The 24,692-nt window shown below is 36.7% G+C and overlaps 1 protein-coding gene across 2 annotated transcripts in view; it reads right to left on the minus strand.

Moving 5' to 3' along the window:
• Nucleotides 1–24,384, minus strand: part of AP1AR (adaptor related protein complex 1 associated regulatory protein) — a 39,925-nt gene extending 15,541 nt beyond the window's left edge. For both annotated transcript variants that reach the window (XM_004748060.3, XM_004748059.3), the window contains exons 1-2: nucleotides 23,912–24,384; nucleotides 1,260–1,308 (exon numbers count right to left, since the gene is read on the minus strand). In XM_004748060.3, the coding sequence (XP_004748117.1) occupies nucleotides 1,260–1,308; nucleotides 23,912–23,994 (132 nt within the window). In that variant the 5' untranslated portion in view covers nucleotides 23,995–24,384. The remainder of the gene's footprint in view (nucleotides 1–1,259; nucleotides 1,309–23,911) is intronic.
• Nucleotides 24,385–24,692: the final 308 nt, after the last annotated feature.

A 24,692-nucleotide genomic window follows, 5' to 3' on the forward strand; every position in this document is an offset into this window, starting at 1 on the left:
CTAAAACTTTCACCCTTTCACCTGAATTATTTCATATGGGTTTTTTAAACCCACACTACCAGTTTCCATTTGAGCTCCGAACAAATGAAATGTCGTAAGGAGAATTTACTCAAGAAACAGGGACTTCAAAGATACCCAAATAAGAATTTATCTTATAATGTTTATATTTATTCATCTACGCATTCATTTAACTATTTACTGAATATCTACCAGATCGTCGTCACTACTCCCAAATACAGTGTCTTTCTGCATAAAAGAATGTAAACAATTAGATGATGATGTGATAAACAGGAGTATGTCAAATGATTGGATGAAAGTCATTACTACTAAATTATGTTACAAATATATGTACATTTTAAGTATAAATAATTTGCTAAATAACCACTGAAAGAAAAAAGTTTTATTGTTAACATTGTTTTATTACTTAAAGATCAAGAAAACAATGAATTCAAAAGGTTTAGAAAGACAAGAATTTAAAGAGATGGCAAAAATTTTTCAAATCATCTTGAGCTTTTTTTATTTGAGATTAAAAAAAAAACCTAATTTCTGATTTATATGCTTCTTTATTTAATATAGAAGGCAGTAAAGTACAGTGTTCAACCTTTGAAGCCAGGCAGATTGGGACTAGAATTAGGTTCTGCCACGTAAGGGGCTGTGTAACAAAGCCTAACTTCTTCATCACCTGTCTAACTAAGCCTCTGATTCTCATCCCTAAAATGGGATGACTGCCGCCTGTTCAACGCAACTGTATCAAGAATTATGTTGATGACATTTATAACCTATATGGTGAAGCAGGTAATACACAGCAGGAGCTGACTAGATTCTATTATCATATTTTATATACACAGAATAAGCAACTCAGTGACTCAAATCGTAAAGTTGCTTAAAATTAGCTTTCTGCTTTGATCCTGCTACACCTCTCTCCTGGGCAGGCCAACTGTCTATCTCTAGAATCACTGCCTATTGAGTCATTATAACTGCAAGAAGAGTACCCCCTCTCTGAATTGTGTAGAGTGAAAAAGAAAAAAAAAACACACCACTTCTCAAGTAGAAACAGCAATTCTATTGGAAGAACAAACCCTTAATCCACAAACTTTTCTCTATTCACCCCTCCTTTCATCACCCCAATTCCTTCCCTCTTCGCTAGCATCAATAATACTGAAATATATAAAGTCCATACTAAATTTAATGAAAAGAAAAATGTCCCTCCTGTCCTCCTGAAGGTATTTTTATCCAATCAGATTCATGACGCTACTCACCTCTATAGTTAAGTGCTCACCTCTTGAGCATGTTCTAAAATACTTGGATCTGGGAAGAAAAAGAGAAAAACTTTACAAAACTATAATTAATCCCAAAACTGAGCCAATACAGTAGCATAAAAACATTTCCATAAAAACATCTTTGAGAGTTTCAAACTAAGTTATGAGTTTATAAGTATTCAACCAATATTTTCCCACTAATCTTAATATTTACTAAACCTGTAATAATAAATTTGTTGTATTTACTACACAGAACAGAATATAATTAAGTTTTAAAATGTATCTCATTATTTTTACTGCATCAAGGAAAGCATCATGTTAAAATACCAATGTGTTAAATAATGCGTAAGAGTATGTTTCCAATTTTCTTAAACATTTGCAAAACAATAAAAATCTGAAAATATATATGCCAATATGCTAAGAGTGGTTATCTCCAGATGCTGGGATCCCATGTTTATATAAAGTTAGGTGCTTTCTATTCTTTCCATGTCCATACAAATTTTAATCATTCTCTTCCATGCCTATTAGTGAAATTTACATGTAATCAAATGAGAACCTTTGTTATAGCTGCTCCAAAGATATGTATGCACTCTATTAACTATATATCCTCTATTATAGTATGAAAGTTGGTTGTAGGGCAGAAGCACCCAAATTTCTTTTGTACTAGAAGTGCCAGGAGACTATAAGACTTTAACTTAAAATGTGATTCCTGTTATACTGCTTAAATTAATGGAAGGACTTCCATGCTCCGATAGAGATCAAAAGTCACATATGAGGGTTCCTGATGTGTCAGGATCCTTGGACAGAAAGTACCCCCTTAAGAGATCAGAAGAATCCTGGATTAGGACAGTTCAGAATGCTTTGTGAGTTTTATGTGTATATGTTTGTATGGAGGGGCATATAGGTTTACTGAAAGAGAATGTTATATTATCATGATTAAATTTTTATTATTATAAAGAACAGAAAGAACAATGAAATCAAAGGCCCCATTTTTAGTACAATCTTTATTTGCTAACAAATGCAAAACAGTTTTATTGCCCATTAAGAGATCATTAATAAAAAAAGAGGATTCGGCAATGTCATTTCCCAGATTTAATAATTTATAGAACATATCTAGTATTAAAAAAATACCCTTAATTCTCTAAGCATCTAGTTGTCCCATTATTCTATTTTCCCTATTTCTGAGACAAAAACAGAAATGAGTTGAGCTTTTGAATAGCACTGTGTTCTAGCATTTGGATTCATGCTTAAAATACAGTATGCTCTCTCCTATAACCACTACACTCTTTCCTGAGTGAAGAAGTTGTCTCTGATTAATCAATTTTTCCCTCCAGATTTACTGAGTGATATAGCTGGATAATGAAATAAAATTCAGTAATACTAAGTATCTCAGTATAAGCCATCAGTGTGACTTTACTGCTGAAGCAAAACCTAAAGCTGAGTGGTTCATTGTCCAAACCAAAGGAAGTAACTACTGCACTACACTATATTAGATGGCAGAGCACTATGTTCTATTCCAATTATACACAGATACATGACTAAACTTAGAATTCCAAGGTGTTGGCTGTGGTAAATGTCTCACTTTTCTGTCCCTTTTATTAACATCTAACTATAGTGAGGATGATCATGCTCTTGCATGACTGACTTTCTGATTATCTGGCCAATCGAGACCATAGCCAACCCCCAGACCTCATTTGATTGATTCAGGGTTATACAGAAACTGAACAGACAGACAGTATTTTCCTCAGAGCTCTAGGGTGGTGCTAGGAGTTAAGCTTCTGAAAATCTGCAAAGAGAGGACTGAAATCAATCAAATGAATGTTCTGACATTGCTGAAGTCATCCCTAATAATCAGTTACATCCCCAATCTTCCCATGATCGGGCAGTAGATAAGAAACCTAGTATTCTTAAAAGAAATTCTACCTTTTGCCCAAGATTGTTTGATCTAGATTTCCATCTCACAGCCAAAGTCCCGACTAATAAATAAACATGAGTCTATATAATAGAATGGCAAAAGAGCAAATTAGTAGGAAAAAACCTACTAAAACCAAAACAATGAAAATGGAAGATAAACAGAAAAGCAAAATATGTGAAAAAAAATTTAAGCTTTCCTTTTTTAGATAGATTAGATTGTGACCTTATTATTCACAAAGGGCATATATTGGCTACTAGTATCATAAATGCCAAGATTATATTAATAGATTAAAGTAAATACTCAATTTGGCAAACTCAGAGGCAACATTTTTTATTAGAAGAGCTTTATCCTGGGATTTATCTGAAAGGAAGTCGAGAAATATTGTGATACACATTTTAAAAGTAATTGGAAAGCCAGCTGTTTGAAAGCATTTTAGATTTCACAGAGCTCTCCATTACTTAAGCAGTAAATGAAAGAAATTAAAACTAAAATCTTTTCATATTATTGGATCCTTAAAATCCTAATACATTTGGAATATAACTTTCTCAGTGTTTCCTGTAATAAACTGCCCTGATATTTTGTATTTTCTACCTCACAGTTTTATTCTAAAGTAAGGAGCGATACTCCTGGCAATCCTCCTCTACTTCTGGGTATAGATGAGAATACAAGTGAAAGGTAAGTAGAACAACGGGGGTGGGGGGGTGTAGGGAGTACTTGTTTATTAAATGTGGCCTCAAGCGTTTACATTTTTATTTCATAAATATTTATTGAATACCTAACTAAGTGCCTGGCACAGCTCTAAAGTGCTGGCAATATGACTGTCAATAAAACAGGCAAAGAACCTGCCGCCTTGCAGCTAACGTTCTTGGGAATGAATAACTGTAAGTACATAAATGATCAGGTGGTGAGAAATGCTATGAAAAAATAAATACCTCAGAGTACGCAAAGACAGCAACCAGGAGAGGGAGGTTATTTTACATAGGGTGGTCAGGGCAAGTCTTTCTGTTAAAGAAAAACTGGAACAAAGACTCCTAAGGCTATGACAAAGCCAGCCAGCTAGATAAATGGAGGAAAAGAATTCTGAGCAGAAGAAAGACAAACAAAAGCTCGGAGGCAAAATTGTGCTTGGCATACTCTAAATGAGCAGGGGCCCTGAATGGCTGGAATAGAGGAGAAAGAGATAGGGTCTGGGAAACAGCCAGGGTCTTTGGTCCTTTCTTGGCCATGGAGAGGGTTTTGGAGTTTCTTCTCAGTAGGTGAGAATTCACAAAAGATATTTTGGTCTTTGGCATTCACCTTTTTTTTTTTTTTTAGCTTTTATTATGAAAATTTTGAAATATACAATAAAGTAGAGAGGAAAGCATCATAAACCTCCTCGTACCCATCACCCTACTTAAAAAATTACCATTTTTCTACTATTACTACAACTCCCTTCTTTTGTTTTGGTAGAGTATCTTAAAGCAAATCCCAGACATGTATGTTATCTTACCCTTACCTCAGTTACTACCTCTATTTGTTAAGAACATTTTTGTCAACCTAACCATATTACCACCTAACAAAATTAAAAATCGAATCTTAACATCCCCTAATAGCCAGTCTATATTTCAACCTCCCTATCTTTTTATAAATGATTTGGTCAAATCAGATTTCCAACAAGGTCTACCTACTGCATTTGCTTGTTAGGCCCCGTCTAAGTCTCTTTTGAAGTCTGTAACAGCCCTCCTTACTGTGCCATAACCTTTCTTCATGCCCCAATTTCTTGGAGAAATTGTGTCATTTGTCCTGTAGAATTCCTTACTTCTTAGGTTTGGCTGACTTTTTTCCTCTTGGTGTTGTTTGCCTCCTCTATTCTCTGTATTTCCTATGTACCGACAATTTGATTTAAATTGAGGGCAGTTTTTTAGGACAAGAACCCTTCCTATGCGGTACCTGCTACTGAACCAAATTATGAGGGATTTTATTTTGTCTGCCTTACTTTTACTGACTCCAAGAATGATTCATAGGTTCAGGTATCGTCAGCCTAATTCATCTATTATAAAGCTTCCCATCAACATTTTACCAAATGGTTTCAGCATCCACTACTAATCACTGCTTAGCTCCATTATTTCATGAGAAGGTACAAAATCATAACTTTAAACCTACCATTCTTTAAGAATTTATTAGCTGTATAAGCATTTCACTGGAAGATCCTAAACAGATGATCTAAGTTTTAAGAGGACAATTAGGAATCTTTTGTAATAGCACAACAGAGAAATGATGGTAGCTTGGATGGATCATCAAGTTGAAGTCCTAAGAAGCAGTTCTGAAGAAAAGACAGAATTTGCTAATGAATTAGTTGTAGGAATGTATGTAAAAAGGAAGAATCTCCTAAGTTTTTGTCCCGAACAACCAGAAGAATGAGAAGATGCCATTTACTGAGATGAAAAAAGCTAGGAAAGGAGAGGCCTGGTGTTTTTAGATGCCTTAAGCTTGACATCCACACATAGTTAGAGTTCTCTAGAACTCTAGATGAGAGTTCGCTATTCAAATTCCAAGCCTAGCACATTATGATAAACATCAGGAAATTCATCTTTGTTTTGTTTTCCTATCTCAAGGAAGGTTTCCTATAAACAAAGAGGCAATGCCAGCAATTTTTCCTCTCCCATACATCTGCTTCATGTTATTACTAATGCATACACATGGCTATTATTTTTAAGAATTTTTCTTCCAATGTCTATATGGAGATATAGACATATAGCTTATTCCTGGGAAAGAGAGGAAGAATGAGTTATTTCCCCAAAAGTGAAATACCAAAAAACAAGAGTTAAAACTATAAAAGCAATATACCATTAATGCACCTGCTATCTTGACAAACTAAATTACCTTAAAGAAACAGAATAGCCTTTGGGTTTTGAGACTTAAACAGAAGTAGTTAACATCTAAAAGAAGCATATGTTAAAGTAGAGGAAATGGAAGTACAGGAAACAGAAACAAATGTTAGCAGAGTTAATCCAAAGCCTGAATGTAGAGGAGTCCCTGGTCCAAGGAACTGATAGGTCTGGCTCCAGTGGTAGGTTGTGCTCCCGGATAACAGGTTATTTGAACTGCCTAACTTTTTCGAAATCTGTACTCACTAAGAGCTTCCACCCCATTATTCTTTACTCACAGTGAAAGAATGTCTTTATCTGAAGATAAAAGTACTATGCAGTTCCTGGACAGTTATATCTCATACTTTTAATTACCAAATATGCCTTCTGGTTTTCTCTGTTTGATCCAATAAAGCTGAGGGCAAGAGCCTGGGACAAGGAGAAATCACCAAGGTGATTGTTCAAACAAAATTGCTGTGTGTTAATGAAACAACAAAGCTAGCCATAGGAAAAAAATCACAGGACTTGTTTTATCCAGGCCTTCCAAGTCCTGTGCAGTAATATTTCATTATAGTACATAGGTCCTAGTTGATAATATTTTCCTCAAAAATGAAGTTTTAGTTGTATATAAATGGCACCATTAAAAAAGAACAGAGGAAAATGAGAGAAAAAAGAAACTGGATCAGTTTAAAACCAGATTCGATATCAACTAATTAAACTACATTTATAACAACATTTGATCAAAGTTAAAAATTAGAAGATAAACAAAATGATTAAAAGTAGTAATCTGGGTGGCTCCGTCAGTTAAGTGGCTGCCTCAGGTCATGATCCCAGTGTCCTGGTATCGAGTACCACATCGGGCTCCCTGCTCAGCAGAGAGCCTGCTTCTGCCTCTCCCCCTGCCTGCTGCTCTGCCTACTTGTACTCTCTCTCTCTCAAATAAATAAAAATAAAATCTTAAAAAAAAAAAAAGTAGCAATGTCTATTCTAAAGGCCTGATTCTTGATTACTGTTACTTGGTTTAGAGAAATAGCACTTTGCTTTCTTCAATTTGAAAAAAAATGCTTTATTGACTTGAAGCTTCCTGGTACACATAATGTTACAAAAACCAAAGTATAACAAGCTATTACTGTAATGGAGATCAAACAGCAATTTACATTTATTCAGTACCTACAACAGGCTATTATAATGTATTATGGACTTAGGGTTGTTTTTTTTTTTAAATGAACTTAGTTTTTATATGTATTTTTATATACATTTCCTCTCCACAATAATTCTATGAGATATTATCATCTTATGGATCTGAACTGTTCAATATGATAGCCATTAGCCAGGTGTGGCTATTGAGCAGTTAAAATGTGGCTAGTCTGAATTAAGAATTCAGTCTGACTTATTTGTGGAGCATAACAAATAGCATGGAGGACAAGGGGATATGGAGAGAAGAAGGGAGTTGAGGGAAATTGGAAGGGGAGGTGAATCATGAGAGACTATGGACTCTGAAAAACAATCTGAGGGTTTTGAAGGGGCGGGGAGTGGGAGGTTGGGGGAACCAGGTGGTGGGTATTAGAGAGAGCACGGATTGCATGGAGCACTGGGTGTGGTACAAAAAACAATGAATAGTCTTATGCTGAAAAAATAAATAAATTAAAAGAAAAAAAAGAATTCAGCCTGAATATTTCAAATAGATACTGGATTTTTGAAGACTTAGTACCAAACAAAAAAAAACCAAACCAAACCAAAACAAAATCAAAAATAAAATGATCTAACTCCAATAACTAAGCTCTTTTCAACATATATCCATGAGCAAACACAAACATCTTTTAGATCTTCCTCAATTCCTCCTCCAAGTTCAACTGATCATATTCTTCAGTTGAAAACACTGATGTGCATGTTCCAATACTGTGTGCAGCTGAGAATCTAAACATATGTTGATTTTATACATAACACTGCTTACAATATATGCTTTTAGCATTCATAAAGCATTTGTTCTATTATTCATAAAAAGTTCTTCACTAAATATTAGGAGTAAATAAACCTGCTGACACTTAAAATTATAAGAAAATCAGGTCTAATACTTTCATTAACTTCTTAAGAATCTAAAAATAAAGAATAGCCATCCTACTTTTGTAGACCTATTGTTAGCATATAAATGGGTCATGTTGTACAAAGTTCCCTAATGTCACTAAAAAATTTGAAGTAAATCAGTAGAAAACAATTTAAGATTTTTCATTATGCAAATATAACTGCTTAAAAATAAAAATAGGCAGCTAAAAACCATATTATCTGCTTTCATATTTGTAACCCTTGACTAAAGCTATTGAATCTCAAAGAATCTTAATTTGATTCATTTATAATAACAAAACTCCAAGAGAGAACTCCCAAGCTTATACAGACCAGAGATTTTTGGAGGAATGAATGTTGGAAGTATCAGAGAAAACAACATGAGAAAATGGCAACAGTAAATCTAGGAATGGCATCCATTCCTACCTTGGGAAAAAATCAATTATTAAGTTATTATTACTGACAGGAAACTGAAGTACACCTCTGAGAGCTGAAATAAGAAAAGGAAAAAAAGTGAGTCCCTGAAATAGACACAATACACAAAAATACCTCCAATAATACATATTTAGTTCTAACAGCTGTTTCAATAATCTGCCATTCTTTTTTTTTAAATTTTTTTATTTTTTATAAACATATATTTTTATCCCCAGGGGTACAGGTCTGTGAATCACCAGGTTTACACACTTCACAGCACTCACCAAAGCACATACCCTCCCCAATGTCCATAATCCCACCCCCTTCTCCCAAACCCCCTCCCCCCAGCAACCCTCAGTTTGTTTTGTGAGATTAAGAGTCACTTATGGTTTGCCTCCCTCCCAATGCCATCTTGTTTCAATAATCTGCCATTCTTATACTTTGGCATGTAACAGTCACCTTCTTAAAAAATGAAGATTTCTGAGCTCCCCATCAGGTTGATTTCCAGAGCCTAGGTATTATATTCTGTTCTACTCATCTATTTATCTAGCCTTGGACCATTCAACAGGGTTTTGGTTATTAGGACATAACTGATAAGGCAAGTTGCCTTCCTCAAAACTTGCAGGCTATTTTTGGTTTCTTTGTTCTTTCATAAAATTTGTTGGAATCAGTTTGTTAAGTTCAGTGCAACTGCTGGAATTGCACTCAATTCTCATCTTTCTATCCATAAACATGTCACTATCCTCCATCTGTTTTTTGTTTTTAAATGCTATTTTGATTTCACACATCTACTACTGACTACTTCCTAGTTTATTTTTCACTGCTAACATGGAAAATAATTTTTAAAATATGTATTATTTGTTGCTAGAATATAGGAATACAATAAAATTTTAGTGTAAATATTAGACAGCATTCACATTAACAGATAGGGAAAAATATCTGACAACACCAGGTGTTAGGAAGTAGAACAATGTAAACCACTGTTGGTAAAAGTATAAGCTGGTAAAATTACTTTGAAAAGTTTGATATTTTCCATTAAGTTTGAAGATATATGTCAGCTATGACAAAGCTATTCCATTCCTGGGTATAGGTACCTAAAGAATCTCTCATACACACATACAAAGAGTCATTTATAAGAATGTTAACTGAAGTAGTAATAGCAAAAAAACCTCAAGATAATCTACATGCTCATCAACAAGAGAATGGATAAATTAATGATAGCCTATTTATACAATGACATACTACACAGGAACATAAATGAATGAATGAACCAGAACTGCATGTATGAAAGTGGAAATTCTGAATAAATACTCCAGGTAAAATCAATACCCTCAGTCAAAGAACTAATCCATCAATGTTTACTATATTCAGAATGACTACAGGGGAATAAAAACACCACTTTTCCCTTCAAGCTGGGAGTAAACTTAGGTCCACATAAGAAGCTGCTCCTCCAAGTGTCAGGAACCATGTGACTCCTAGAGAAATGAGTAGAGATAAATGCTTAAAGAATAAGGGAATACATGAATAAAGTTTGCAATTAAATTTGAGTCTAGGTACTATAGTGGAGTCAGTGAGAGAAATTGATAGATTAAAAAACATTTAAAACATGAAAATCATCTGGATGGGGAATGGATTGGAAAAATGGTATGATGGAGAGGAGATCAGAATCTTAATAGGGACATAATATGAAAGCAGGAGTCAAGAATGTGTGAGAGGAAAGAAAAAAAATATGGCAAATCCAAGGTATGAGACTTAAATGCCAGGGGTGAAAATAAAGAACTAAGTGATATGAGAAGCTAGAAGAGTCCGCTAGGAATACACAGTATCACAAAAAGTAAAGCTTAACTGTAAAGAAAATGATTAAAGTCACAACATGTGTGCATTTAATTTTTATGAATTCAGCCATAAGCCTTGAAGGTAAAGGGGAAGTTTGAAATAATGTGGGCAACAATCCACTGTTCTATTTAAGATCATATATCTTCAGCTGTATAATTATGGTGAAAACTGAGCTGCTGAAAAAAAGTGGCTCCAAAAACAATGACTTAAAGAAAATAGTAGGTTATTTTTCTTCTCCCATAACAGTCTAGAACTCCCCAAAGTCATCTATGGACATTCATTTGTACATAATACTTATATCCCTTATGTCTCTAAACAAAGTTTCTGTATATTTATTCTACTACTGCCAAAAAAGTGAAAGTGGACTCAAACATGTAAAGGATATTAAAGAGGGAGAAAAGATAAGCTAACATACTCTGAATGATGGTGGCACATAAAAAACAGACAAGTGGGACACCTGGGTGGCTCAGTTGCTTAAACTTCGGACTCTTGATTTCAACTCAGGTCATGATCTTCAGAGCTGTGGGATCAAGGTCTGCGATAGCCCCACACTCAGCAGGGAATCTGTTTGAGCTTCTCTGTCCATCTCCCTCTCCCCTCCCCACTGAGGGCTCGCTCTCTTTCTCTAATAAATAAATCTTTTAAAAGAATTTGGGAGAGTTTAAAAGTAAATGTATTACACAAATGAAGATTCTTGTATAGATCTTTATCAATGTTATCAAAAGCAGATATCAACACAATCTTTTATTAATAAATCAGTCTCATAAAGAGTAGACCAAAAGTGCAGTTTTTTATGCTACTACATGTTATTTTGCAGAGCAGATACTCTTTTACACCAAAGTGACTTAACTAAAAGATAACTGAAAATTTTTCACAAATCCTACATTGGCATTGTTCCTTTTTTTCATACACTTCTATATGTTAGAATAAAATAGCAAAGTCTTTCCCTACATCTTCTGTTTAACATTATAAATAAATAATGAAGAACCATGGTAAATTGTTTCAAAGTAGATTAAAAATTAAAAGCTTCCGAAGACTTTTTCTTCTGAACAGAAGATTGGAAAGGTAACAAATCAGTTGTCTCTCAGACTATTACAATAAAGATGATAGACACATCATTTTTCAATTATTATCAAATGCTTCAATGAAGGTTTAAGAATTCAAATCTCAAGGGATGATCCATCAATAGATTTTCCAGGTTGGGATAGTGTCAACATAGGTGATTTTTTTTAATTTAAAGATTTTATTTGACAGAGAGAGCATGTACAAGCAGGGGGAGAAGCAGACAGAGAGAAGCAGGCTCCTTGTTGAGCAGAGAACCTAATGCAGGACTCAATCTCAAGACCTTGGAATCATGACCTAAGCCACAGACAGATGCTTAACTGATTTTAAAATAAAGTAATAATATTTACTGTTTATTAAGTCCCTCATTAATGAGGGCAAATTTAGGAAGAATGGATGTTCAGAAAATTTATTTTATGCCTTGGAAAGGAAAGACGACAACTCTTTCTGTTACACATGTTTAAGACAGAAAACATGGGTTAAAAAGGTCACTGTCTTTTTTTTTTTTTTTAATTTTTAATGGCAATAGTTAACCTAGTGTTATTTTAATTTCAGGTATACAATATAGTTATTAAACAATTCCATACATCGCCCAGTGCCCATTAGGATAAGTGCCCTTAGGAATCCCCACCACCTAGGTCACCCATACCCCCACACCTCCCCTCTGGTAACCATGTTTGTTCTCTATAGTTAAAAGAGTCTGTTTCTTGCTTTGTCTTTTTTCCCCCTTTGCTTGTTTTTTATATTCCACATGAGTGAAATCTTACGGCATATGCCTTTCTCGGACTGCCTTATTTCAATTACCATTATACTCTATAATCCCACACATATTGTTGCAAATAGAAAAATTACATTCTTTTATATGGCTGAATATATACACCACATCTTCTTTATCCATTCATCTATAGATGGACACTTGCACTGTTTCCACGACTTTGCTATAGTAAATAATGTTGCTATAAACATAGGGGCGCATATATCTCTTTGAATTAAGTGTTATTTGTTCTAGTTCTGTGAAAAATGCTGTTGGTCTTTTAATAGTGATGGCATTAAATGTGTAAATTGCTTTGGGTAGTAAAGCATTTTAACGATATTTGTTCTTCTAATCCATGAGCATAGAATATCTTTCCATTTCTTTGGTTCTTTTTTTTTAAATTTTTAAAATTATTTATTTTTCATAAACATATATTTTATCTCCAGGGGTACAGGTCTGTGAATCGTCAGGTTTACACACTTCACAGCACTCACCATAGCACATACCCTCCCCAATGTCCATAGCCCCACCCTCCTTTTCAACCCCCCTCCCCCCCAGCAACCCTCAGTTTGTTTTGTGAGATTAAGAGTCACTTATGGTTTGTCTCCATCCCGATCCCATCTTGTTTCATTTATTCTCCTACCCCCTTAACCCGCCATGTTGCATCTCCACTTCTCATATCAGGGAGATCATATGATAGTTGTCTTTCTCTGACTTATTTCGCTAAGCATGATACCCTCTAGTTCCATCCACGTTGTCACAAATGGCAAGATTTCGTTTCTTTTGATGGCTGCATAGTATTCCATTGTGTATATATACCACATCTTCTTTATCCATTCATCTTCTTCTTGAATTTCTTTCACCAGTGCTTTATAGTTTTTAGAGTACAGGTCTTTCATACTTTATTATTTTTGGTGCAATTGTAAATGGGACTGTTTTTCTTAATTTATCTTTTTGCTGCTTCATTATTAGTATACAGAAATGCACCAGATTTCTGTACATTGATTTTGTATCCCAAGACTTTACTGAATTCATTTATCTGTTCTAGCTTTTTGGTGAAGTCTTTAAGATTTTCTTTATATAGTATCATGTCATCTACAAATAGTGCAAGTTTTACTTCTTCCTTACCAATTTAGAGTCTTTTTAATACTTTTTATTGTCTGATTTCTGTGGCTATGACTTCCAGTACTATGTGGTATTGTCTTGTTCCTGACCATAGGGGAAAAGCTCTGTTTTCTCCAATGAGTATGTTATTTGTTGGGGTTTTTCATATATGGCCTTTATTAATATATATAACATATAATATTAACATACATAACATATATGAGGTATGTTCCCTCTCACTCTACTTTATTAAGGGTTTTTATCATGAATGGATGTTGTACTTTGTGAAATGCCTTTTCTGCATCTATAAAACGACCACATGGTTTTTATCCTTTCTCCCCTTGATGTGATACATCGCGACAATTGATTTCTGAATATTGAACCACCCTTGCAACCCAGGAATAAATCTCATGATTGTGGTGAATGATTTTTTTAATGTGTTGTTGAATTCAGTTTGCTAGTATTTTGTTGAGGGCTTTTGCATCTATGTTAATCAGAGATACTAGCGTATAGTTCTCTTTTTTGGTGGCACCTTTGTCCGGTTTTGCTATCCTGTTAATGCTGGCCTCATAGAATAAATCTGTAAGTTTTTCTTCCTTTCTATTTTTTTGGGCTAATTTGAGAAGCAATTTATGTGGTATATAGCATATTGGGGATATGGCAAGTGAAAGAATGGCAGAGAATACTTTCACTGATCTTCCCTGCCTATGCTGCCAAGTTCATGTGAGCAGGAAGTAAAATCTACAATTTTAAATTATATACTCTAAGACAAATATAATTAGAAAACACAATTAGTAAATGGTAAAATGGATATGGTTATCTTGTCGGGAGTTTGTTTGTTTGTTTGGAGAGACCATGCATGTGGAGGGTGGGGGGACAGATTGAGAGGGAGATAAAGAATCTGATGGGGCTCAATCCCACAACCCTGAGATCATGACCTGAGCCGAAATTAAGAGTCAGATGCCCTTGTCAGTTTATTTTTGTCTGGCGTTTATTTTTGATACTCTCTATGAAGATATCATTTATCAAAAAAGTTAAGATATTAAGGTTTATGAATGAGTTAAGTTTTTTGAAATTAGAACAGATTCATTGTTTTCTTTTCAATGCTATTCTCACTGATTTGTATTCTAAAATGATTTTCTGAACAAGAGAACAAAGAGTGAGATTACACTCTTCACCCCCAAACACAGAAGCTGCATAAAATCCCGAGTATACAAATGGATGTTATGTTGCACATCTGAATGCCATGGAACTTATCACTTAACTCTTTTTTTAATGTTTGGTAGAATTGCCCTGTGAAGCTGTCTGGTCCCTGGACTTTTGTTTTTTAGGAGTTTTATTTTATTACTGATTAATTTTTTCCCTGGTAATTGGTCTGTTCAAATTCACAATTTCTTCCTGCTTCAGCTTTCGTAAATTAGACATTTCCAGAAATTTATCCAGCTCTTCTGGCTTTGGGTAGAAATTTATCCATCTCTTCTGGCTTCACGCCCCAATTTGTTGGCATATAATTTTTCATAATATTCTCTTATAATTGTTTGTATTTCTGTTAATTCTCCTCTCTCATTTGTGATTTTGTTTGAGTCCTTTTTCTTGATAAGTCTAGCTAAAGGCCTATCAATTTTTTTGATTTTTTTCAAAGAACCATCTCTTGGTTTCAGTGATCTGTTCTTTTGTTATTGTTGTTAAGTTTCTACATCATTTATTTCTACAGATTTTTATTAATCCTTTGTGTTGGTTTGGGGTTTTGTTTGTTCTTTTTCTAGCTCCTTTAGGTGCAAGGTTAGGTTGCTTATTTGAGATTTTTCTTGCTTCTTGAGGTAGGCCTATATTACTATAAACTTCCCTCTTAGAACAGCTTTTGCTGCATCTCAGAGGTTTTGGACCATCATGTTTTCATTTTCATTTGTTTCCATGTAATTTTTAAAATTTCTTCTTTGATTTCTTGCTTCGCTCATCCACTGTTTAGTAGCATGCTATTTAATCTTCACGTATTTATGGTCTTTCCAGACTTTTTCTTGTGGTTGATTACTAGGTTTATAGCACTGTGCCCAAAAAGATGCATGGTATAAAGGTCACTGCTATTTAAAGGGGCCTGAATTAGAAGAAACTAGTAACCAGAAGAGGCCTTAGAAATCTTTTGGTTCTTTCTCATCCATCCTCTGTAATCTGTGTGCAGCATCTGAAATTGCTGACCACCTTCTTCTTTCAGAAACTGTTGCTACTTACGTATCTATGATATTGAACTTTTTTTTTTTTAAAGATTTTATTTATTTATTTGACAGAGAGAAATCACAAGTAGATGGATAGGCAGGCAGAGAGAGAGAGAAGGAAGCAGGCTCCCTGCCGAGCAGAGAGCCCGATGCGGGACTCGATCCCAGGACCCTGAGATCACGACCTGAGCCGAAGGCAGCGGCTTAACCCACTGAGCCACCCAGGCGCCCGATATTGAACTTTCTAATTCTAAGTGAAGTTCCCTGGATTACTAAATGACAGACATATATAGCTTTGTAGCTAAAATACAGAAGTGAATAAAAGCTGACCCATGTATCCAAGAGGCTTAGGATCTAATGGGGGTAGATACACAGGTAAATTAAAAACTACATTAACAACTCAGCACACTCTGAGTGGCATATGTTCAAATGAGGGGCATCAAAAATCAGATGGAGGAGGAATTAGCCAGGCCCCAAGTAGTGAGGAAAAAATGTTTCAGGGAGTAGTAGGTACCAAAAGCAAGGGGGAATGAAAAGAGCAAGATACATTTAAGAAACACACTCATTAATTCTGTGAACAAGTATTTATTGCCTAAATACTACATATTAGGCATATAACTTGGAGCTGAGTGTTCAATGGTCAGCAAAAACAAGCATGGACTGCTTCCCTTACACTGAAAGCAGAAAACAGATATTAATTAATCACACTATTTTAGGTATCATAAAAAACCTGAAGAAGTGCTCAAAAGAAAAGGAAGATGATTCCATGATGGTATGAGGACTTATCCCCTGAGAGTAGGAGGTGGTTTGGGAAGACTTCTGTGAGAAATAATCCTTGAGCTGGCATCTAAAGATGAGAGAAGTTACATAAGTAAAAAAAGAAGAAATGGATTCAAGGAAGAATGTGACACAGATGAGGGCCACCCCTTCCCCAAACGGAAGGCAAGGAATAGATAATACAAAGCCTTGAAACCTAGTTAAAGATTTCAGTGTTTATTCTAAAAGTACAATAAGCCACTGAAGAATTTTAAGTTGTGTTTGTATTATGGATTTGCATGAGATTACTTTGACTCCAAAATACAAGACCAATTAAAATAGGTCAAGAATAGATGTGCGTACATGTGAGTAGTCTACTCACTCAGTCAACAAATATTTATTTAGTGCCTAATACTGGCAAGCACTATTGCTATACTGGATTCATAGAAATAAACAAAAGTTTTTGACTTCATGAAATTTATACCATATTAAAGGGGAACAGACAACAGTTTACAAAGTCATGGAGTGGAAAGTGCTATGACGGACTAAAGCAGTGTCAGAAAATGATGAATGAGGAAGAGTGCTATTTTAACAGAGGTAAAATAGAATTAGCTTGGACTAATGTGGCAGGGGTGAGAGAAATGGGTAGGCTGAAAAACTAGGAGGTACAAAAAAAAATCTGGTTTTGGGGATGGACTAAGAAATGTGGGAACAGAGTTAAAAGATGCTCCTAGATTAGTGACAACATGCATGCTATGCTTTAAGGAAAGTATAGTACAAGAAGAGTCTAATTCAGTTTTGAATGACTCTAACATTCAATGACTGAAGTGATGAAAACGAACATTCACAGAAGATAGGGAAGACAGATCAACTTAAATCCACTACCCAGGGAGGCAGATAGAAAATATGGTAAGTATGAAATTACAGGAGTGAAGGGAGAGCCAACAGCAATAAATGCAGCTAAAAAATCATGTACAATAAGGATTACTAATATCCACAGGATTATGATGGCTGTTTTGATGTTATGCTGGTAGTGGGCAACAACGCCTGCAGCAGCAGGGATAATGAGCATTAGCTTGCCTTGAAGACTGAGTAAGAGGGGCGCCTGGGTGGCTCAGTGGACTGAAGCTTCTGCCTTCAGCTCAGGTCATGATCTTAGGGTCCTGGTCGAGGCCTGCATCAGGCTCTCTGCTCAGCAGGGAGCCTGCTTCCCTTCCTTTCTCTCTCTACCTGCCTCTCTGCCTACTTGTGACCTCTATCAAATAAATAAAACATTAAAAAAAAAAAAAAGAAACAAGAGAAGAATGTGTTTAAAAAAAAAAAAAAAGACTGAGTAAGAAGTGAGCAAATGGAGATACCAAGACAATTCTTTAGTTTGTTAAAGGGAAAGTAAGGCTTAGTGTTTCTTTTTGGTTTTCAGATTAGAAAGACATCAGCTCAAAAAGGTATCAGCAAGAGGGTAGAGCTACAAATATATAGAAGATGAAAGGATCTGTATGAAGGCAGGGAAGATGTAGAAGTTGGAAAGATGTAGAGGCCATTCAGAACCTTAACAGCCTGGATTTGGAGGGTGACTGAAAGGGAGGAGTTTAACATGATTCTCAGGTTCCTGGTTTAGGTGGCTATACATTGTTTACCACTCACAAGGTAGGGCACAAAGTAGCAGAAATGGTTGGTGCTTTACAAAAGAAAAAAAAAAATGAGGAAAGGCCTATGAGAAGGAAAGAAAGAAGAGGATGGCTTTGTAAACTGATTTTGAAGTTATGTTTGATACCCAAATGGAAATACTGAGTGGGCAATATGATATTTCAGAGCTAACACTGACATGACCAGGCTCATTAGTATGCACATAATAGGTAAAGACATGTGTTTTCATGCCATTGCCCAGGAAAAGTACGTTAAAGAAGAAAAAAATATATTAAGGAAGAATAGAGTAAGGTTCAGAACACAGCTCTGGGAAGTCTTTAAGGTAAAATACAGAATACTCAGAAAATTCATATCCATTTAAATCTATTACAGTTTTCCTTCCTAATTTCTGAAATTTCAAAAGAAACATCTTAAACTTGAATATTTTTCAAAGCTGACAAAGATGTAGAAAAGTAAACTGAATCTTTCAATAATGACACTACTGATTACCATTTTAGCAACATATATTATGATAAAATATTAAATGCTCACTGGTACTCTATGATTTTTTAAAGTAAATCAACATTAAACTGGTAGGTTTTATGTTTAACTCTGTGAATGAGTGACATTTTTGCCAAAGTTAGACAAAAATCTAAAAGAAAAAGAAGCATAAGAGAAAACTCTGTTTTCTAAATCTTCCAAGTTCAAAAATAATACTCTCTGGCTATTCATTCAACAAACATGAGACACTGAGAGTAGAGGCAATAAAGATAAAGCATAGTCCCTGACCTTGAGGAGCTCTTAACCCTCTATCAAGGAAGATACTAAAAGTCAGTGAACTGTGGTCCATGGTCCAAATCTGGCCCAATGCCTGTTTCTGAAAGGCAAAGTTTTATTTTAACAGTCACATGCACTTGTTTATATATTGCCTGTGTTTTTGCACTAATACAGCAAAGTACAGCAATTGCAACAAAGCTGCAACCTTACGGCCTGCAAAGCCTAAAATATATATTATCTGTCTCATTACAGAAAAAGCTTGCCAATCTGTTATAAAACAGATTTAAGTCTATAGAAAATATTATTTCCTCAGGGAGACAATATTGTCTTAGGGGGCTAGAGTGGGTTTCATAGAAAAAGCAATGGATAAGTTAAAGCTCACGAAGAATGGGAAATGAAGAAATATCACAAAGGCAAGGATGAGAGAACATTGTATTTTAGGAAAACAGGAATGCGTATAGCCCATCTAGTATATAGCATATTGGGGATATGGCAAGTGAAAGAATGACAGAGAATACTTTCACTGATCTTCCCTGCCTATGCTGCCAAGTTCATGTGAGCAGGAAGAAAAATCTACAATTTTAAATTGTATACTCTAAGACAAATATAATTAGAAAACGCAATTAGTAAATGGTAAAATGGATATGGTTATCTTGTCAGGAGTTTGTTTGTTTGTTTGTTTGTTTATTTGGAGACCATGCATGTGGAGGGTGGGGGGACAGATTGAGAGGGAGATAAAGAATCTGATGGGGCTCAATCCCACAACCCTGAGATCATGACCTGAGCCGAAATTAAGAGTCAGATGCCCTTGTCAGTTTATTTTTGTCTGGCGTTTATTTTTGATACTCTCTATGAAGATATCATTTATCAAAAAAGTTAAGATATTAAGGTTTATGAATGAGTTAAGTTTTTTGAAATTAGAACAGATTCATTGTTTTCTTTTCAATGCTATTCTCACTGATTTGTATTCTAAAATGATTTTCTGAACAAGAGAACAAAGAGTGAGATTACACTCTTCACCCTCAAACACAGAAGCTGCATAAAATCCCGAGCATACAAATGGATGTTATGTTGCACATCTGAATGCCATGAATGGTATAAGTACCTGAATACTTATCATCTGTCACAGAAGGGAAAAAAGACTGAGCAAGTCACCTGCAAGAAATGGGACACAAAGTAGCTTAAGCAAGGGCATGGTATGATCCAATATGGGTTTTAGAAAGCCTAACTCCAGTGACAGAAAGGGAAGATGGGACTGAAGTATGAGAGATACAAGAGCGGAGAACAGTTAAGAAGGAGAAACCTGGTGATTTGAAAGACAAGGCTTAAGGCACAAATACCAACAAAGGAAATGGGTTCAGTATGTATTAAGGAGAGACTAACTTAGCAGATAAGAGAGGGGTACAGGACTATGAAGTTGAGTTAGTAGCTTGGAAAACTATTAATGTAGCTGGTAAGGGAATGAGAGAATACATGAAGCAGAGGAAGAAGAAATCTTGAGGGAGAGAAATACCTATTCTAGATATTTCTTAGGTATTTTAGATAGGTTGATTTGAGGAGCCTTCGTATATCCAAGTGTATCCAGTGTATTCAGTTGGCAACTGAAAATATAGTGCTGAACCTTTGAAAGGAGGTCTGTTTATTTATTAAAGATTTTATTTATTTATTTGATGGAGAGAGAGAGCACACTGGGGGGAGCAGCAAGCAGAGGGAGAGGGAGAAGCAGGCTTGCCCAGTGCACGGAGTCCAATGCAGGGCTCAATCCCCCAGGACCCTGGGATCACGACCTGAGCCAAAGGCAGACGTTTATCATCTGAGCCACCCAGGCGCCTCAAGAGGTTTGTTTAGAAGAAATGAGATTTGGAAGTCACAGTAGTTGAAATCATAGGAATGGATAAAATTTCTTCAGGTTTGTGTATACGTGTGAAGAGAACTAAATAAAGCGAAGACAAGACAGAAAAATGTTGTATTTAATAGGTAGATAGAGTAAGAACTAGTCAGGAGATAAACAGGAAAATAATAAAAGTAATGTTGCCAAGGTCAAGTGCATAGTTTCAAGAAAAGAACAGTTTTATCACACAGAATAAAGTCAAATTTTTCAGAAGTACGCACGCATTACCTACAAAATAAAAAGCCACGAGCCATTAGAAGTTAAGGGTAAAGGCTCTGAATTCAGAGTGACCTGGAATCTATCCCAGTTCAGCTGTCTTGAGCAAGGTAAACTTTTCAGTTTTTAATCTATGATCTATGTAATAGTACTTATCTTCCTCACAGGATTGTGGTGAGGAATAAATGAGATAATGTAAAGTACTTATAACAGAGCCAGCACATATTGGAAGTAATTGAATGTCGGCAGCTATTACTAAAATATTTCTTCCCAGGAAAGAAAATAGCAAATCACCGTAAACTACCGCCTGAAGGCAACTTTGCTACTGGAGCCAAAAAGCCAACAAATGTTAATATCAAGGATACAAAACATGATCATACATTTTTATAAAACTATAGTACATTTTAACTGGAATCACTGTGTGGGATTATATGGCAAGATAAAAATGAGAAAATACAACAAAACATAAATGGGTCTTCAGTTTGAGGGAAAAAAAAAAACACCAAAATTATCTATACAAGATTTCTAGTACTGCCCAAGAACCAACCAGTAGGTGGAGCCCTCTAGACCATGTTGGTAAACAAAACTCCCTGTAGTAGAAAAGGATGACTCCTTAGCAGAGGAAGAAGAAATCTTAAGGGAGAGAAATACCTATTCTAGATATTTCTTAGGTATTTTAGATAGGTTGCTTAAAGATATTTAACTCCCTCTGCTTTAATCCCCAGATAATTTTATTAGTAGAAAGGTTTCTGACATATCTCAATACTGATATTAATATTTTGACTATTGACAGATATTCTAGAATATAAAATCTAGAATTCTCTAATATTTTATAAACTAAAACATTAGTAATTCTGATTTTGAAACTGGATAGTGAAAACTGAGTGATCTGACTTTTGAGATGCCTTTGAGAAATCTGTCAGGCTAAGGCCCTATATCATAAAGCACCCTTGTGATGTCTGGCTTAAAACAGTCTAAGAAAGCCCAGGATTATTCTACCTGCGGCCACTATAGTGATAAATATAAATCAGATCAAATCTTTGTGATCACCCCTCAATATTTTGCCCTTAGATAAACTATTAGTTAACTCTCTAGACATACAGTTAAAAGAAAATCAGAATTCCCAGGTGATTAAAAAAGAAAAAGAAAAGCAACTAAAATGAGGTAAAGTTTAACTTTATTCTGTAAATAACAATGAACTATATCCACCTGTCTCTGCATGCTTACTGGAAGGAAGCTCCTAAAACAATGTGAAAAGTAATGTAAAGCAATAAGTTATTCAGAATATTCAAGTAAGGAAACTGTCTATACCTATGTCTATGGACTGAAATCAACAGTACCAATATCATCATTATAAGGTTTTATATGACAGTGTCCACACCCACAGATATTCACTGCTTCAACAAGATTTGTTTTTTCAAGTTTTGCCCATAACAGAAGAATATAGATCCAACTATTATGTTTTTATGGCATATCTACAGACAATTAACATACTAATTCACTGATCTCTCCAAACCCCTTCCCTATGCTACCAACCTCACCTGCTCAGGGAATAAAATCTACAATTTTAATGCTACCCTCTAAGGAAAACTTAATTAGTTTGTCAAATCACAAAGAAAGAACAAAACAAAAATCCCAGATACCCCATTGTACTCACAAATGAAAAACAAGTGATTTTTGTCTACCCAATTAGAGTATAGGACCAGATTTCCACAATTAGAATTGAATATGCTACAACACAACTACAAATAAAATATTAACAAAGCCAGAGACTTTGTGGCATCTCTTCCTTAGGCAAACCTATTTAAGCAGGCTTGACTACACAGGTGCACCTGCACACAAAAATTAGAAGTAAATTAGATGATTCCCTCTGATATGATAAAAACAGCTGTCACGTTCCCCTTTGACAGTAACAGCCCTTAAGTCAGGGAAATCAAAATACTAAACTAGGCACAAAATCTTTAATTCCTTACTTCTCCATTCAGGGATACTTAATATATAATTTTGGCTACTTTGTATGAGAGAGGTGATTCAATGAACACCAGGAATCTGTGCCTGATGAACCAATGACTGAATCATATATAAGATCTCTATCACCAAAAGATCCAGATTATAAATCATGTGGCTCCAGTTTATGTATTCTGAACACATTCTGACCTGCTAATGTTGGTTAAATGAGGGAGATCTGAAAACTTAGCAATCTGTTCTATAAAGTGCAGTCTTATTCTGTACAAAAAGTGGCTTCGTTCAGATTTTTGATTCTAAGTTTGAATTCCTGGGACGTATTTTACAACAAAGCCAACTTCAAAAGAATTTGTTCAATTTTTTTTCAATACCCTAAAAAATTAAAAAAAAACACAAAAAATGGATTATGAAATTCTATTTTCTTATGGATGGTGTGGGTTGAAAAACCTACCCGTGTCAGTTTTACATATACCAGTTTTAATAAAGAGAAGTAAGGTTCAGAAGGACTGTTACTTCTCTAGGATTACAGAGATTATGGGTAGCACTCAAGAGTACTGCATTCCTCTGGAAATAAACAAAATATTAATACGGAAAAGCTACACACTGCTTCTCTTATTATCAACACTAAGAATCCGAAAGCCCACCGGAATCCCAGCAATTCGGCAAGTCTTCGCACACTGTCAAAGAGCTATTCTGTGTCTGGAACCTTACTTATCTGACTACAGCATCCCAATGCCTTTTACTAAAATTCCCTCTGAGGCATCAACTTTTTGGAGCCAGATTCTCAGCGGCTCCATCAGCGCAAAGGGAGGGTCAAAATACAGAGCTACAACCTTTGGCATCAAGCCCAAACTCAAGGTAGGGTGTGTCCGGGTTGTTGTGGAGCCCGTTCCACTGCCCTTTCGTGGGAGCGTGCCTCATGCTTCCCAGAGGGGATGCCCTCCATGGCTCTTACCCCGCGTGACAGCGCGATCGGAGGGAGCCTTGCAGGAGGCGGCAAGAGCGACGCCCGCCCCCTTCTCTAGCTTTCCCTGGGAGGGCCCCCCTCGACCAGGGCCTCCACTATGACCACCAGCTCGACGCCCGTTAGGTGGTGAGGGCAGAGGGGCTCCCGGCCTACTCTCAGCCGTCGCAGTTCAGACAGTGAAGAGGGTTCCCCGCAAGGGCCGAAAGGGAGGAGCCAGAAGGAGCCCGGCCCTTCCCCCAGCGGGCTTACCCTCCACCGCCTCCTACACGTTGCAGCCGCCCCGCTTCCTTGCGCAGGAGCCCGAAGCACTGCGTCCAGCAGCAGTTCCCCATCGCATGCCGCCCAGGCGCCGCTTCTCCTCCTCCTCCCTCTCAAAGCCCACACTCAGGCCCGGCAGCCGCATCCGCGCGGCACGAGCCGAATGAGGCTTCGGGGACCAAGGGCGGGCCAGCTGGAGCGCGACGGCGTGAGGGGCTGAGGTGACAGGAGGGACCGGCGCTCGGAACAAAGGCAGCGGTTACTCCACGGGCCACCGAGTCGCTGCCGCTTGAGGGAGGAGTGTGAGGCTGCGGGATTTGGACTCCCTCGCCGTCCTCATGGCCCCTTGCTCGCCTCGGGACCCCAATCTAGCTAAAGTGACCGCCTCCAGCCCCTGAGAGAAGCCAGTCCGCGCGCGTCGCGCGCCCAGACCCCGCCCTCCCGTGCGCCCGGGCCGACGCCTCGCGGCCGGCGCTGCCACACCCCCGGCCTCTCCCGGGCCCCAATAGGGCGCGCTCCCTTTGCGGCCCCGCCTCCTCCGGCCACTGGTTCTTACGTCACTTCCACAAGCTCGTCTGTCCGCAGCTTCTACTTTGCGGTTAGTCTGACTCCTGGTTGCATTTGTTTCGTTGGACCTTGACCGGACTAGCAACCTCCTTTTCTCCTAGCATTTCCCGCCTCTGGCTGCCGACTATTTCCGTGTGTCGCAACGGTCAAGGCTCAGGCTTCGAACTTTGTACCAAAGCCTTGTGAGCGGCTTACTTAGAGCCCA

The sequence above is a fragment of the Mustela putorius genome, unplaced genomic scaffold (assembly GCF_011764305.1).
Source record: "Mustela putorius furo isolate JIRA1106 unplaced genomic scaffold, ASM1176430v1.1 tig00000868_pilon_pilon_pilon, whole genome shotgun sequence".
NCBI lineage: Eukaryota > Metazoa > Chordata > Mammalia > Carnivora > Mustelidae > Mustela > Mustela putorius.